A 15,849-nucleotide genomic window follows, 5' to 3' on the forward strand; every position below is an offset into this window, starting at 1 on the left:
ATGTGTTGCTGGAAAAGCGCAGCAGGTCAGGCAGCATCCAAGGAGCAGGAGAAGGTAATGCCCTTGAGAAGGTAATGGTGAGCTACCTTCTTGCATGCCTCATTCTTGAAGAAGGGCTCATGCCCAAAACATTAATTCTCCTGCTCCTTGGATGCTGCCTGACTTGCTGCGCTTTTCCAGCAACACATTTTCAGCTCTGATCGTCCAGCATCTGCAGTCCTCACTTTCTCCTTTCTTATCCTGCAGTCAACTGAGACCCTTTAGGAGGCAGTTAATGAAGTTAAAAGGGAACAATAAAAGGAGGTGTTCTTGCTGATGCCCGGTCCGAGGGATTGGGGGAGGGGGGGGTTAAAGATGGCATTGAGGTTTCAAGGGGCAGCACATGGATTTTAGACAAACACTAATCTGTACATGATCCTGAGACTGTGTTTCTGGAGGTGTATGGGGTGTGGGGTGATGAGGGGAAACATAAACAGATTACCACCTTATGCCCTGCATGTTGCAGCACCATCTCCAAACTGAGACCTGTTCTCGTACCATTTCTCAATGAAAACTTATGGTCAGAAACAGATCCTTCGGTCCAACTCGTCCACACCAACCAAGTTTCCCAAACTAACTCGTCCCATTTGCCTGCATTTGACCCATATCCTTCTAAACCTTTTCTATCCATCCATCTGTCCAAATATCTTTTAAATGTTGTAACTGTACCTGCATCTATCAGTTCCTGTGGCAGTTCATTCCACACATGAACTACCCTCTGTGTGACTCTATGACTATGACTAACAGTGTCTTGTAAGTGGCCCTGTCAACATATTGTGTGCAATTCTGGTCTCCTTCCTAGCGGAAAGATGTTGTGAAACTTGAAAGGGTTCAGAAAAGATTTACAAGGATGTTGCCAGGGTTGGAGGATTTGAGCTACAGGGAGAGGCTGAACAGGCTGGGGCTGTTTTCCCTGGAGAGTCGGAGGCTGAGGGATGACCTTATAGAGGTTTCTAAAATCATGAGGGGCATGGATAGGGTAAATAGACAAAGTGTTTTCCCTGGGTGGGGGAGTCCAGAACAAGAGGGCATAGGTTTAGGGTGAGAGGGGGAAGATATAAAAGAGACCTAAGCGGCAAATTTTTCACGCAGAGGGTGGTACGTGTATGGAATGAGCTGCCGGAAGAAGTGGTGGAGGCTGGTACAATTGCAACATTTAAAAGGCATCTGGACGGGTATATGAATAGGAAGTTTGGGAGGAATATGGGCCAGATGTTGGCAGGTGGGACTAGATTGGGTTGGGATATCTGGTTGGCATGGACAGGTTGGACCGAAGGGTCTGTTTCCATGTTGTACGTCTCTATGACTCTGTGACTCTGTGTGATGGTCTTGTGGAACAGTTAGCAATATCCACACCACTCAGCTAGAAACCTCAGGTTCAAATCCCACCCTAGTTCTAGATGACAACAAAGTTGCCTGTATAATGCATAAAAACAGGAACATGCCAAAATGTACTGCGTGGAAAATCAGGTGGGAGCAAACACGGAGGAAATCTCTAAAAGACTTGGGAAAGAGGAACAAAGATCAAATCCAAGGCTTCCTGGTGGCCTAACAGGAACTTTCACATTCTCTGATTCATCAGGTAACAGATAATTGTGTATTTTGCTATCTTGCTCACGGGGAGCCTCCTAGGCAATGACACAGTTAAAAAGACCTTACCAGCTAGGAGAGTCAGAGGAATGGTCTTCATTGTAGATGTTTCTTTCAGATGCATTGGATTGAGACAAGGTTATCAGGTTCTTGTGTTAATGAGCAAAACACAGATTTCAATTGTTTTCTCTCTTTCTCTTCAGGCTGGGTACACCCTGCACAGCGAACACCAGTACACCCTCCTCAAATTGATCACTTTCAAAATGTATTACCGAGGGATCCCATCCAATCCACCCGCCATGAGCCCAGTGAGTGAGACCGTCAAAGGACCACCAGAAACAAGCTTTGTTTTTCATTAGCATCTGTTTTATTTGCCTTTACCAGAAAGTGACACAGCTGTGAGAGGATGGTGGGGGGGTCAGGAATGGATGTTGGGATTGTGATAAATTCAATGGACAAGCTTTTCCTCTACAACGTTTAAATATATTTTATATACAATAGGGAAAAATACATCTTACCTTACAAAATTATTGGGATTATTAAACTATTGGATTCACAAATGGCCTATCTGGAAGGAAATCTGCTGTCCTTGCCTGGCCTAAATATGATTCCCCAAAACCCACAACTATGTGGTTGACACTCAACTGTCCCCTGGGCAATGAGGGATGGGCAATAAATGCTGGTCCAGCCAATGACGCCCACATCCTGTGAATGAATTTTTAGAAACATTGTCCAGGAGCATTTCATAGCCAAGGCCTCATGTGGACTACAGAATACAAAACAAAACACCTCAACAATGAAAGAACCCATGAATTGGATTGAAACAGTAAAATATCAGTTCCGGCCGGCTGAATCATTATTCAACCAGTCTCAAATCACCTACAGAATGCACAATCCCAGTCTGACAGCTATTTTTTGTGAAAATTAAATCCAATGATTTTCTCCAAAACTCATCAGAATATAAAGCACGGGCATTAGGTAAAGACTTCCCACCGTGCTCGGCATAAGCTTGAAGCTTGAAAGCTTGAAGGGCTGTATGGCCAAATCTTGTTCTGATGGACAGTTAATATGTTTGTTCCTAACAAGCACAGTGTATTTTCAATCCAGCAAAATATTTCAATGAGCTCAACAGAGTGAATCTTCAATGATCAAACTGGTATACTGATATTTAATTAGTGGACCTGAGGCACCTTTAATGGTCAAAATTAAAAATCACACAACACCCATTGCTTATATTTTCCATAACTTTATATTTTTGTAAAGTCAAAAAAAAACAAGTTTTGTGTTTGCTAATAAATATATTTACAAACAAAACAAAATCACATAATAACAGGTTATAGTCCAGCTGGTTTATTTGGAAGCACTAGCTTTTGGAACGCTGCTCCTTCAACCACCTGATGAAGGAACAGCGTTCCAAAAGCTACTGCTTCCAGATTAACCTTTTGAACTCTACCCTGGTGTTGTGTGATTTTTAACTTTGCCCACCCCAGTCCAACACCGGCTCATCCAAATCATGTCCTTTAATGGTGCAATTGTTTTTGGTAACAGAGTAGCTTAAATGTTGAGATAGGATTAGCCACACACACTGCCTTATATTTGCTCTTTGTAGCCAAAGCAAACAAGCTCTTTATTTACAGTTTCACTACAAATGATGGCTGCACAATCTCACACCCAATGTTAGATCAACGAAGATCAATCAAAGATGCTAGATCAACAATGTTTTTACTTCCTTCAAAGCTTGAGCTTGAGTTGCTTTAATGAAATCAATGTTTTGTGCTTATGCAGTGGAAAAGAACTCATGTAACAACGGCATTGGCTTTCCATGACTTAAGCAGAACAGTCACTGAACGATGTGCCATGGAAATGCTTACATTATGTGTTAAATGGTACAGATCTGCTGATAAAATCTCAACAGCAATAGCATGTCTACACAAAACTACTTGTGACAGTCAAAACACATTCCTTCATCTGTCATCTTTGACAGCATTGGGAGATCAGTATCCCTGTGAGTGAGCTTCCTGTCAGCTGCTGAACTGTTAACATCTAGAAAGAAATAATGAATGTTAAACCTCCTGTCATCTCTCCACTGTGTCTCTCTGACTCTGGTCTCACTCCCGGCCAACTGCACCGCCGGGGCAGCTTGCTCCTTTGCCAAGTGTGGGTCTCTTCAGAATTGCCACATGCAGATACCAAAGGAGAAAGATTTGCATTTATATGGTGCCTTCTGTGGCCACTAGATATCCCAAATAATGGAGAACTGTCAGAATATAGAGAGCACAGTGGCCAGTTTGCAATATGCAAGCTTACACAAAGAGCAATGTGAGAATGACTTGATATTTGCTTTTGTGATAGTGAATGATGGATAAACATTGGCCAGGCCACCAAAGAAAGCTTCCTCTTCAAACTTTTGTATCCATCTGAGAGGGCAGATAGTACTTTGGTCTAACACCTCATTTGAAAGGCAATATCTGGGACAGTACATAACTCCCTAAGTACTGCTTTGGAGTGTCAGCGTAGATTGTCATGTTCAAGCACTGAAGTGCAACTTGAGCCCACAACCTTATGATTTAGAGTTAAGTGTGCTACTAACTGAGCCACTGATGGCAGGCTGAAAAGCATGGAGTGGGAAGAAGCAAAATGTGAGGAAGGGGGTGCAATTTCCAGATCCTTTAGGTCACAAACAAGTTTGAGAGATTTCCAGCACAAAGGAGGGGGTGTGTTGGAGAAGCACAGTCTAAGGTTTTTCAGTACAAACAACTTGTATCTGAATGAAATGTCCATGGAGCTCAGTCCAAGGCAATGGAAAGGGTATTCTTTATTTATTTTAAGGCTGGACCTAAAGCTTCCTTCAGCTTCTCCCAGTCACTTACATGAAAAGCTGACCATCCTTCATGAACAATCTGCTGACTGTCTAATAAAGCTTTGCACAGCAGGGGGAGCTTTTATTACTTGCTGCCTGAGCAAAAATAACTCCTTCTAATAGATGGTATGCATTAATTGGCATGTTGGAGAGCATTAAGATGATTTGGTGCATTTAAGTAATCATTATCTATCTCTGATTTAGGTTACTGTAGAAAGTGTAAGAAGTCAAAAGGAAAATCTCAAAGGATTAAACAGTACTGCCAGAAAGACTTTGGTAAGACATCAATAAAACATAAAATCTTTACTTTAGCAATAATAGGAACTAATTCCAAGGTATATGAATTTATTTCTCAGTCCCATTACAAGTGCTGATTCTAATTTGCAGCGACATCTCTGCATTACAAATTTTCTCATGTTTATTTTTACAGCAGGGGTCAGCTCTGTGGAGTGTATTCACTGCTTGTAAAATGAAGCCTGACCCATAGGGAGTACAGGTTATAGAATTGACACTATTGAGCTTTCGCCTTATCCATGCTCCTTTTCAGTCAGTGGGATCAGTGAATCTGCCTTTCTGTTTCAGAGGAACTAACAGGAAAGCTGCATGAATGCTCCTTGGTGGACATAAGTACATTGCCCAATGTGCACTAAAGCCCACAAAGATAAAGAAAATATTGGGATCAGTCTTGGTTCACGCTAGTCTCAGCAATGATGTCAGTACAGCTGTTACAATTAGCTTCAGTGGCCTTGAGCCAGTTTGGGGAAGAAAATCAACAGAAGCTGCATTTGGTCGGAAGGCCAGGCTTCAAATCCTGCCTGCGGTAGAGGTGTGTCATAACATCTCTAAACAGGTTGATTACAAATACCTTCTATGCAATCTGTATCTGTGCACGATGGACTTAAGCTTAGCAATTATGCAAAGTTGCAAAATGATGTTAAATCATGCCTGCGTGGTTAAATATTCAGCTGTCACTCTCATCTTTTATTATGTGTGTGTTTGACATCAGTAGCTCCCATTGTAAAAACATTAACCATCAACATAGCAGGAACGTGTAACGTTCTGTTTATGCTTCTATCACATCGATCTCTGCTCTTAGCATTGTCACTCCAAGACAAGAGGGAATAACAGGGTCACACAACAGGGCTCATGGAGCTGACCCAGCTGCAAATAAAATTCCAGTACCTTAAAACCAGATAAGGTACAAAAACAATGCACATGCAGCAACAATGCCATGTGCTGTAATTTTTGAAATGTTGGTGGATCCACCTGAACAGATCCAGGTTACCAATAACAGGTAATGGCCAGTCCATTCCAACAGGGATAAAGGGAGAATTTATATGTCAGTCCTTGGCCCTCTAAATGTTCCTCTGATTTCTCAGAATGGAACTGCCAGGAAGAACATCACATTTAGAGAACATCAAATCATATCTTCGAAGATCCCAAAGTGCTTCATATCCACTGAATCATTTTTTGATGTCACACACCAGCAGGTCATAGTCCAACAGGTTTATTTGAAATCACAAGCTTTCAGAGCGCTGCCCCTTCACCAGGTGACCTGACTAAGGAGCAGTGCTCCGAAAGCTTGTGATTTCAAATAAACTTGTTGGACTATAATCTGGTGTCATGTGACCTCTGACCTTGTTCACTCCAGTCTAACACTGGCATCTCCACACCATAATGTTTTGATGTGCAATCATGGATTTTAATTGGCATTGATACCAATTGCTAAGTAGGCCAACTCTTCAAATCATTTCGACTAGAGCAAAGTCCCACGACTATCAATAAATAAGTGAACAGATAATCAATTTTGGTTGTATTGGTTGGGAAAGGAATGTTGTCAAGGCCAACTGAAGAACTACCTTATCCTTATTAAATAATGCGATAGGTCACTTAGCTTCTCCTTAAGCAGGCTGAGGACACCTTGCTTCAGTAATTTATCCAAATGCTGAAACCCATGGTTAGAAAAGTGTGAATTCCCCCAACTGTGAAAAGCAGAGTTTGTTTCCTTGAGAAAGGAATCTACAGAGTAGGGAGCATGGAAGAAATCATCAAAAAAAAACCCTACGCTCTACATTGGTCCATAAATGTTTCTATTTTCCTTCTTCACCAGTTTTTCGTGGAAGAGTCCTCAGCAAGGCAATTGTGGGGTCGGAGACTCGATACGATGTACAAATCAGGCAAACGTACAAGAACAAATATCCCATTGTCCACAGGGAATACATCTGGGTGCCAAACACATGTGACTGTCCATATATTTTAGAAAAGCGAGAGTACATCATGATGGCAAAGCGACACGTGAACTTTGAGCAAACTCTGAACCGAATTCTACTGGAACACAACAGTTTCGTCAGGCTCTGGCAGCCAAAGGAAGACTTGATGCTACGAGACATAGACAAATATTGCCACCGGTACTCATAAAGCAAAGTCTAACATGATACAAGCATTTTACAACTCGGTCCAATATTGGATAGTATTTGGGAAGAGCCCATGACATTGCAATAGAAAACCATATCATTCCATCAATTATGTGCAAATCTCCTATTAAGCAACCACTCACCGCTTATAATAAGTTCCTTTTTCTAAGCCACCAAGAACAGTACCTGGAAGGAGTTATTTGGAGATGACTCTGTGGGTCAAGGCAATGAATTGTTGGAAATGAGTTAATGTGGCTGCTTTGTCCATGCTTAATTGAAATGAAGAAATATGTCTTCATATTGGAAACAATTATCGGAAGCTTTCAGAAGTTTATATGTGGTCAGTCTGAACAGTGTTTGGTTTTTCTGTAAGGAATGTTCTCTATGATGAACTATTTGATGTGCAAGGTGCCATGATGTCCAATTTTGTTGATGGTAACAGAATCTATATTTTTAAACAAGTCAACCCAATATTACGTTATTGTGACTGGAGCACAATAATAACTTTTCTGCTGCACCTTGGAAGTAATGCACTTCATTATTTTGTAACAATTTCTCCCCATGTAGTTGGGACATCTATTCCCTGAAGGATGCTCCCAGGTTTGGACAGTTTTACATTGCATGATCCTATGTTATTTTAAGGACAGGCATTCTGTATTATACCTGGCATGTTCTGAATTTTGGGTGAAGTATTAGTAAATGCCAATTATTTTATATCATTTATTTAAATACATATATTAAGTATCTCACTAGTATACTGACACTAATCACTTTGCATGGTACATTATGTATCTAAGCATCAAAGACATTTTAAAGAATTTTATTGTACATTGTCATTAAAATTGGCAAACATTAATTACCTTGAATCATTTCACCTCTGACATTCACTAATGCTCAACCATCTCAAACTTATGAATATCAACTGAAAGCAAAATCTGTAAGGTTACAACAGGATGTTACTTTACTTGACCAAAGACCTGTATAATGAAAACAGTGGAATAACAGAGAATTTGAAAGTAATAATATTAAAAAAGTAAAATATTAAACAAACCATTTATAGAGATTGGAGAAGCTACTTATTCAGCATTATTTCAAGGTGGGAAGGTATTTAGTTGTTCTGTATCATTTCACGTTAACATGCAAGGTCACTTACATCAGTAATGAAAACATAAAACATTTCATCGCTATTGTCCACCTTGCACTGAAGAGTATTGAACATTGGATCAATGACATAGATGTAAAGAGAAGCAAAAGAGAATATAGTAAACAGGTAAAGGATGAAGAGGAAGCAAGGGCAGCATGATGTCAGAACATAGAGGAGGACAGAAAGCAAAGATTGTCACTGATTGTTCAGTGAATCAGGGGAACAGATCATCAGATAAAACACAGAAAATGTGAAATGTAGGTGATTACTGCTAAACCAGGAAGCATGACAAAAATAAGTTTAGAATGGGAGCATTATGGGGCACTTTGCAATTCAGAGTTCATTAATACCTGTAAAGGGAGGACTTTTGATTGTCCTAGCCAGAGCAGGCTGGCTTTGTAACTTGGTCCGCCTGAATATATTCACCTCTTCCTGCAAATTTATGGTGGAAGCTTTCTTTTGGAGGTTAACTGGGAAGTTACACTTATGATTCTGAACAAATGGAGGATTTCTGTACCCTGAAGAAGAGTCAAACTGAACACGAAACATGAGCTCTGTTTTTCTCTCTCTACAGGTGCTGCTAGAGCTGCTGAGTTTCTCTAGCACTTTCTGTATTTGTATCAATAAAGTAGAAATTTTAGAATTAGACTTATTGTCACGTGTACTCAAGTACAGGAATTTAGTGAAAAGTACACAAGTGGCCATTTTATGGTGCCATTTTAGAACACAAAAGACAGGATTAGAAAATAGATGCAGAAAGAAACAGCCAGATCACTCCCCTGCCTCTGCCATGAGTCCTTGCTGCCAGAAAAACAAAGAGACAAAGTCCAGCCCTCAGTCTGTGAACATTCAGATACCCTGAGTCCTCCCATACGCCCACCCCCCAACTTCACCATCAGGCACCTGGGCCCAGCCATGACCTGGCACCATGCCAGATGAGTTTCTCTGGCTGTTACACATACTGACCTCAGAAGCAAATGAGTGACGATTCTTTGGCCTTTGCTGTTTAAGTCACTGTCACTTCTCTCCCAGGAATCTCAGATTTCTACAGTTCTGATGAAGGGACATTCACCTGAAACATTAACTCTGTTTACTGTCTTATTGATGATCACCAGTTGGCTGGGTGCATCCAGCAGTTTTTGTTTTATGTAGTAAAATTACTTCTGTTCAGTACTTCGGGCGTAGTAGTAACAGTATTCTGAAAACGTATTGCTGGAATATTGGCCACAGACGATCTTCCATTGTTTGTTTAGAGCATTGCTATTGTAACCAGAGCTTAGCATTCTCAGAATTAGGAAATTCCAACATTACTGATGCCATTTCTGAGGAAGGGTCACTGAACCCAAAACGTCAACTCTGATTTCTCTCCATAGATGCTGCCAAAGTTGCTGAGCTTGTCCAGCAATTGCAGTTTTTTGTGTTGATGCTGTTGCCCTCAGAGGGCTAAAAAGAAAATGCATAGTTCCCTATTACTCACAGAAAGAGAGAATTTCCATTCATTATCATAAAAAAATTCATTACAGTCTTTTTATGGAAGTGGCAGTAACAGTATTATTCTTGGATTAGTAAACCAGGAGTGCAGGTTAATGCTATCTGGGTGTAGATTCAAATCCCTCCATGGCAGCTGGTGGAATATAAATACAGCTTTAAAAAAGCTAGCCTAGTACTGGTGACTCTCCAATAATGTTAAAAATCCACCTGGTTCACTAATTTCTTTTAGGGAAGGAAATCTGCCATCCTTACCACACCGGGCCTGCATCCGACTCCAGACTCACAACAATGTGGTCGACACTTAACTGTCCTCTGAAATGACCTAAAGACCATCTCAGATCAAGGCCAATTACAGATGGACAACAAATGCTTGTCTTACCAGCAGCACCCATCTCTCATTAAATAATATAATCTTAAAATATTGCAATTTCAAACCGGTTGATTTAGTGGAAAGTTCCAACCCCTCCTAATGTTCCTCAAAACAGCATGCATCAGCAGAAATGTTTATACCTCAGGCCTGGTCCAAAGAATCCATCTCCAAAAAAAACACAAAGACCTGATATGGAAACATGGCTTGAGTTATTAAAGATAAACCAAGTCGTAGCTAGAACATTAAATCCGGATACTGAACTTGAATTTCCAGGGAATTGTGTTTTTTTTTCAATTTACTCGTTAAAGATAGATAAGGCAATGTTGCCAAAGATCGAGTTTTATTTGTTTTTACATGTGTAATAAAAGGGAAAATCTGCTTCGACCAAATATACTTCAATGGTGCTCCAATGTAATGTAATATTTAAAGTCAGATTGAGACTCTTCATCTGTTCATTTTAATCAAGGAATATTCTCAGACTGTGCCTCTGCTCATCTTTTTAAGTTAAAAATCACGCAACACCAGGTTATAGTCCAACAGCTTTAATTGGAAGCACTAGCTTTCAAAGTGCCGCTCCTTCAAAGGTGGTTGACCACCTGATAAAGGAGCGGCTCTCTGAAAGCTAGTGCTTCCAATTAAACCTGTTGGACTATAACCTGGTGTTGTGTGATCTTTAACTTTGTACACCCCAGTCCAACACTGGCATCTCCAAATCACATCTTTTTAAGGAATTTGTCACATTCAGCTGGAAATAGTCTGAGACAACCCTTATTCAAATAGCAGGCACTGTAACATTAGCAAGTGTTTCTATTAATATGTTTGTTTTAATAGAAATAAAGTGATAGCATGTAGAGAGTTCACAGTGTCTGATTGAGGGACTTAGTATTGCAAAGGAAGGTGAGAACCACCCACAATCATTTCTGTGTACACCCCTACCTTACCATCTCCATCCTGTGAACTTCCTCCTACCACCACTCACCTGTGCCTGGGTCCATTCTCAATCCTGTGCCTCAGGTGGTAGTCTCAGCAGCAGCCTCTGACTTTGGTGGTGCTGCTGAGCAGTGATGAACTTCCAGCTTCTGATTAGCCAGGAGATCTCAACAGCTCCTCAGGTCTTTGATCTCAGGTATGGTCCACTTCCATCCCAAATGGCCATTGGCTCGGTTTATTTGGAGTTCAGTTACAAGATTCTGAAGATCCTAAGAACAAAACTGTGAGAACACTAGGACAGCTGTGAAAACTACGTGCGCAAAAGTAAGCTTTGAAGAATTTAATACTAGAATTCCCAAACCTTTTCCCACTGTGACCCCATTTTGAGGGTTTCAAATTGTCACAACTCCTCTCAGTGAGAACTGTGAGAGCAAGGGGTGGGGGAAATGTGTTAGTGAGAGCCAGGGCCTGTTAAAGAGGGAATACAGCTGTTATGACTTAGTTAGAATTCCAGGTTGGACATTACTGCCTCAGAGCTCACATCCCCAAACTTTCAGCTTGCAACCCTACCTCCCAACCAGACATATTGGGAAGCACTGATTTAAGAGTGTAAGAGTCTATATAACTTATGGGTCGTTTAACTATCCTTCCATGTACTGTGATGGCATATTCATGACTTGTCGGTGTATTGGTATCTTGCATATTATTAAAGAGCTAATTGCTTTTGTGTTGGTCTGCCACAATTTCACTCTGGGCTTATCTTTGGATATGTTTAATGCATATTTGATGTACTGGATGTTTTTGGTTTGCAAAATTCCGTCAATTGGCTTCTGGTTCTCCTGAAGATCACACCATTAAGTGTTGTGACTTTGTAGAGTCTAAAATCCATCTGGATACCTGTGTGAATGGCTAGGTACTTGGGTGATATGCATGACTCTCCACTTCTTATCCTACATAGATTAGGGAGTTTGCACCATCATGTTGGGCATGTACCATCTTCATTCTCCTTCATTTTCTGAGATGTCTGTCTCAAATTTCTAGGAACTTGGACAGCTAATGGCCCAACAAGGTTTTCCTAACTTATCTTCTGAGCATAATTTCTGCTTTGACATTGAGCCCTGATGTAGCGATGTTGCTGTTATTGCCTTTATTTCATGACTTGTGCTTTAAACGACTTATTTGAGTGAGACCTTTGGATCTGGGACAGTTCAGTGAGGTCACCACAATGTTTGCCATAGATGTCCCCAGAAGGAGTGCTAGTAGAAATTTGGAAAAACAGTCAGTGACAAGGAGAAAACTATTGCCATGTGTAGTAAGTGCGTATGATATTCCTGTAGACCAAGGTTACAGGGGAATCTCATAAGGGTGTAGTATTTCTTTGCACTGCTGTGATGAGGGATTCTGGCATACCTATGATATCCTCACTGCCTTCTCAATATCATCCCTAGCCAACCCAAAGTATTCTTTGCCAGGTGTCTTGTTCTCTCAATGTCCAAATATCCCTGATATGGCTGTGACAATATGTCCCTGTGAGAACATTAGGTACATGCACCTTTTGTATTGTATCAGACTAGCCTTCCCTACTCACTTCCCATTGAATGTTGTTTCGTGTATATGTTTCATGGTACAGTTGTTTCGTGTATATGTCAGAGTCAAGAAGAGTGGTGCGGGAAAAGCCCAGCCAGTCAGGCAGCATCCAAGGAGCAGGAGAGTTGACTTTTCAAGCATATGCTCTTCATCACATTCCTGATGAAGAGCTTATGCCTGAAACGTCGATACTCCTGTTCCTCAGATGCTGCCTGACTGGCTGTGCTTTTCCAGCACCACACTTTTTGACTCTGATCTCCAACATCTGCAGTCCTCACTTTCTCCTTTCTTGTATATGTGCTAACCATAACTCAATAGGTTGGTGAATGACATCAACCTTGAGATCTATTCTGTCTATTTGTAAGTCTAGTGGAACATCTATATATTTAGAAATTTAGTCATGTGCTTATTATATCCCAGGTAACCACTTTATTACCGTGTTTGTAACAGACGATAAAGTCAGACCCTTGTATTTTACCAGATCTCAATGTAGTCTAGCTAGTTGACTCACCAGCGCTTTGCCCCAAATCTTTCCTAATCTTTTGTGATTGGTTTCCACAATAAATTGTTTGCTTTAGGCATTGAACCTTGTGACCAATATCACTAGCCATGCCATTGCTGGTCCACTATATTCCACCATGTTGAATACTTGCAGTTTTCATGCAGACTTGTCAGAGGTACACTTCATTACCAATGTACCAATGCAAGCAGTGTGTAAACCTTTGTATGTAATTAATTTGGCTATTGTAGTTTTTATTGTTGACTGCCGGTGATGCAGATACATATTCTTCAGGATTCTGCATTGAAGGATGTTTACAATTGTCCCAATATAGACACTTGGTTATGAGCACTCTTGATGCTTTTACTTGGCTGTATCATTCTAAAGGTGGCAAAATCTTCTAACATGTCATTCACATGATGTGTCACATTCACACTGTGGAAAACATGTTTACTTTCTTTCACCTGACCCTCTACTCTGGTCTTTTGTCCTGCAGCTCACCTGATGTCTGTGCTTGTGCTAAAGCAGAGCTCTAGAGCACCTCCTATTCTTGCCGCTTATGTTTTTTGTTTGGTTGTCTCCTGTTGTATCATCTGGTTATATTTCTGGATTTCTTCCACATGGGTCCTTTCATCAGCCATGACGCTCAAAGATCTTGGAAGGCAAGACAACTTTGAAGTCAGTGCGACAAACTACACTTTCTACACAGCTTGCTCACTTTCTACATCAGTATTGGCAGCTGACTTGCAGACAATGGTGTCCAAAGAACAAGGACATTATATTTTCTTCATACAGCAGTGAGTTGATTTTGTGCCTCTCTTTTTCACCCAGGCATCTTTACGAAAAGTTTTGAATGGTATTGAAGCTATAGTCAGCTCCATTATCCTCTCAGATGGCTCATCTTCTGACATTCACAGTCCTTGCCCTGCCACAGCACCGATTGAAAAACTGACAACTGATTCTTGTGCCTGCTAGCTGTAAGACATCAGTTCCAAAATGTGAAATCAGAAGTTAACTTTTACATGAAGCACATCTTCCAACATATTTCACAGTTTATCAGAGCCTCCCTTATCCTCTTCAGACATGCCTGAAGTGCTGATTCTATGTAACCTTCATTCCCATTGGCTTTTCACCCCTTGATTACTTGGTTCTGCAATGACTAGGTCTAAAAAGCATAGTTCTATCCTTTGTTTAAAGTCCCATTTAGGCACGATGTCTGTGGCATTCAGTTCATGAGATGGAATTAGATAGTCATCTTCCAGATGTCCTCTGTCTTTTGCAAAAGCTAGCATTCATTGCCCATAGAATCCTTACAGTGTGGAAGTAGAACATTTGGCCCATCAAGTCTACACTGACCCTCTGAAGAGCATCCTGTCCAGACCCACCCCATTTCTGTAACCCTGCATATCCCATGGCTAATCCACCTAGTCAGCACTCTGCAGGGCAATTTAGTATGGCCAATCTTGGTAACCTGTACATCTTTGGACTGTGGGAGGATACCCATCCAGACACAGGGAGAACATGCAAACTCTGCGCAGACAGTTGCCTGAGGAATTGAACCCAGATCCCTGGTGCTGTGAGGCAACAGTGCCAACCACTGAGCCACCATGCCACCCCATCTGTAATTGCCCTTCAAAAGATGATAGTGAGCCACACAGTGTCCTACTGAATCATTTCAGAATGCATCTGGGAGTCAAGCAAATTTCTGTTGGTCTGGAGCACTTCAGCCAAGCAAAGAAAGCAGCTTCGGTTTTTACAATAATCCAGTGACATGATGGTCACTATGACTGAGACAAGCATTAATTCCAGATTTATTCATTAAACTCTAAGCTCCACCAGTTTAGAGTCAGGATCTTGGTAGAGAGTTAGTCCAAGCCTGTGGTTTACTCATCTAGTAACATTCCCATTTGTGGGAATGTGCACATGGCTGGCTGAGCAAGCATTTATTACCTGTCCCTAACTGTCCTTGAGAAGGTGGTGGTGAGCTGCCTCCCTGAACCACTGCAGTCCCACCTGCTCTGGGCTGACCCACTTCGGGGGAGAATTCAAAGATTTTGGCCCAAAATCTTTTATTCCATCATCACCATGTCTGTAAGAGGTGAATTAATTCCTTCCTATTGTTGTGTCTTTGTGATTATTTCATGTTTATCTTGCCATCAGTACAAACTTTTTTCTGTCTAGACATAACCCAACTCCTTGACTGGAAAGAAAAGTTACTGTTTATTCATTGAGGGAAAGCAAATCTTAGCAGGACTTATACACTTAATGGTAAGGTCCTAGAGAGTATTGCTGAACAAAGAGACCTTGGAGTGCAGGTTCATAGTTCCTTGAAAGTGGAGTCACAGGTAGATAGGATAGTGAATAAAGCGTTTGGTGTGCTTTCCTTTGTCGGTCAGAGTATTGAGTACAGGAGTTGGGAGGTCATGTTGCGGCTGTACAGGCTGTATTGGTTAGGCCACTGTTGGAATATTGCATGCAATTCTGGTCTCCTTCCTACTGGAAAGATGTTGTGAAACTTGAAAGGGTTCAGAAAAAATTTATAAGGATGTTGCCAAGGTTGGAGGATTTGAGCTATAGGGAGAGGCTGAACAGGCTGGGGCTGTTTTCCCTGGAGTGTCAGAGGCTGAGAGGTGACCTTATAGAGGTTTACAAAATTATGAGGGGTATGGATAGGGTAAATAGACAAAGTCTTTTCCCTGGGGTTGGGGAGTCCAGAACTAGAGGGCATAGGTATAGGGTGAGAGGGGAAAGATATAAAAGAGACCTAAGGGGCAACTTTTTCACACAGAGGGTGGTACGTGTATGGAATGAGCTACCAGAGGAAGTGGTGGAGGCTGGTACAATTGCAACATTTAAGAGGCATTTGGATGGGGATATGAATAGGAAGGGTTTGGAGGGATATGGGCTGGGTGCTGGCAGGTGGGA

At 41.3% G+C, this 15,849-nt stretch overlaps 1 protein-coding gene across 1 annotated transcript in view; it reads left to right on the forward strand.

Moving 5' to 3' along the window:
- LOC140494712 (ADAMTS-like protein 5) overlaps window positions 1–8,563 on the forward strand; it is a 120,507-nt gene extending 111,944 nt beyond the window's left edge. The window contains exons 11-13 of the mRNA XM_072594227.1: window positions 1,833–1,937; window positions 4,694–4,765; window positions 6,600–8,563. Of these exons, the coding sequence (XP_072450328.1) occupies window positions 1,833–1,937; window positions 4,694–4,765; window positions 6,600–6,907 (485 nt within the window). The 3' untranslated portion in view covers window positions 6,908–8,563. The remainder of the gene's footprint in view (window positions 1–1,832; window positions 1,938–4,693; window positions 4,766–6,599) is intronic.
- Window positions 8,564–15,849: the final 7,286 nt, after the last annotated feature.

Source organism: Chiloscyllium punctatum, chromosome 24 (assembly GCF_047496795.1).
Source record: "Chiloscyllium punctatum isolate Juve2018m chromosome 24, sChiPun1.3, whole genome shotgun sequence".
NCBI classification, from domain to species: domain Eukaryota; kingdom Metazoa; phylum Chordata; class Chondrichthyes; order Orectolobiformes; family Hemiscylliidae; genus Chiloscyllium; species Chiloscyllium punctatum.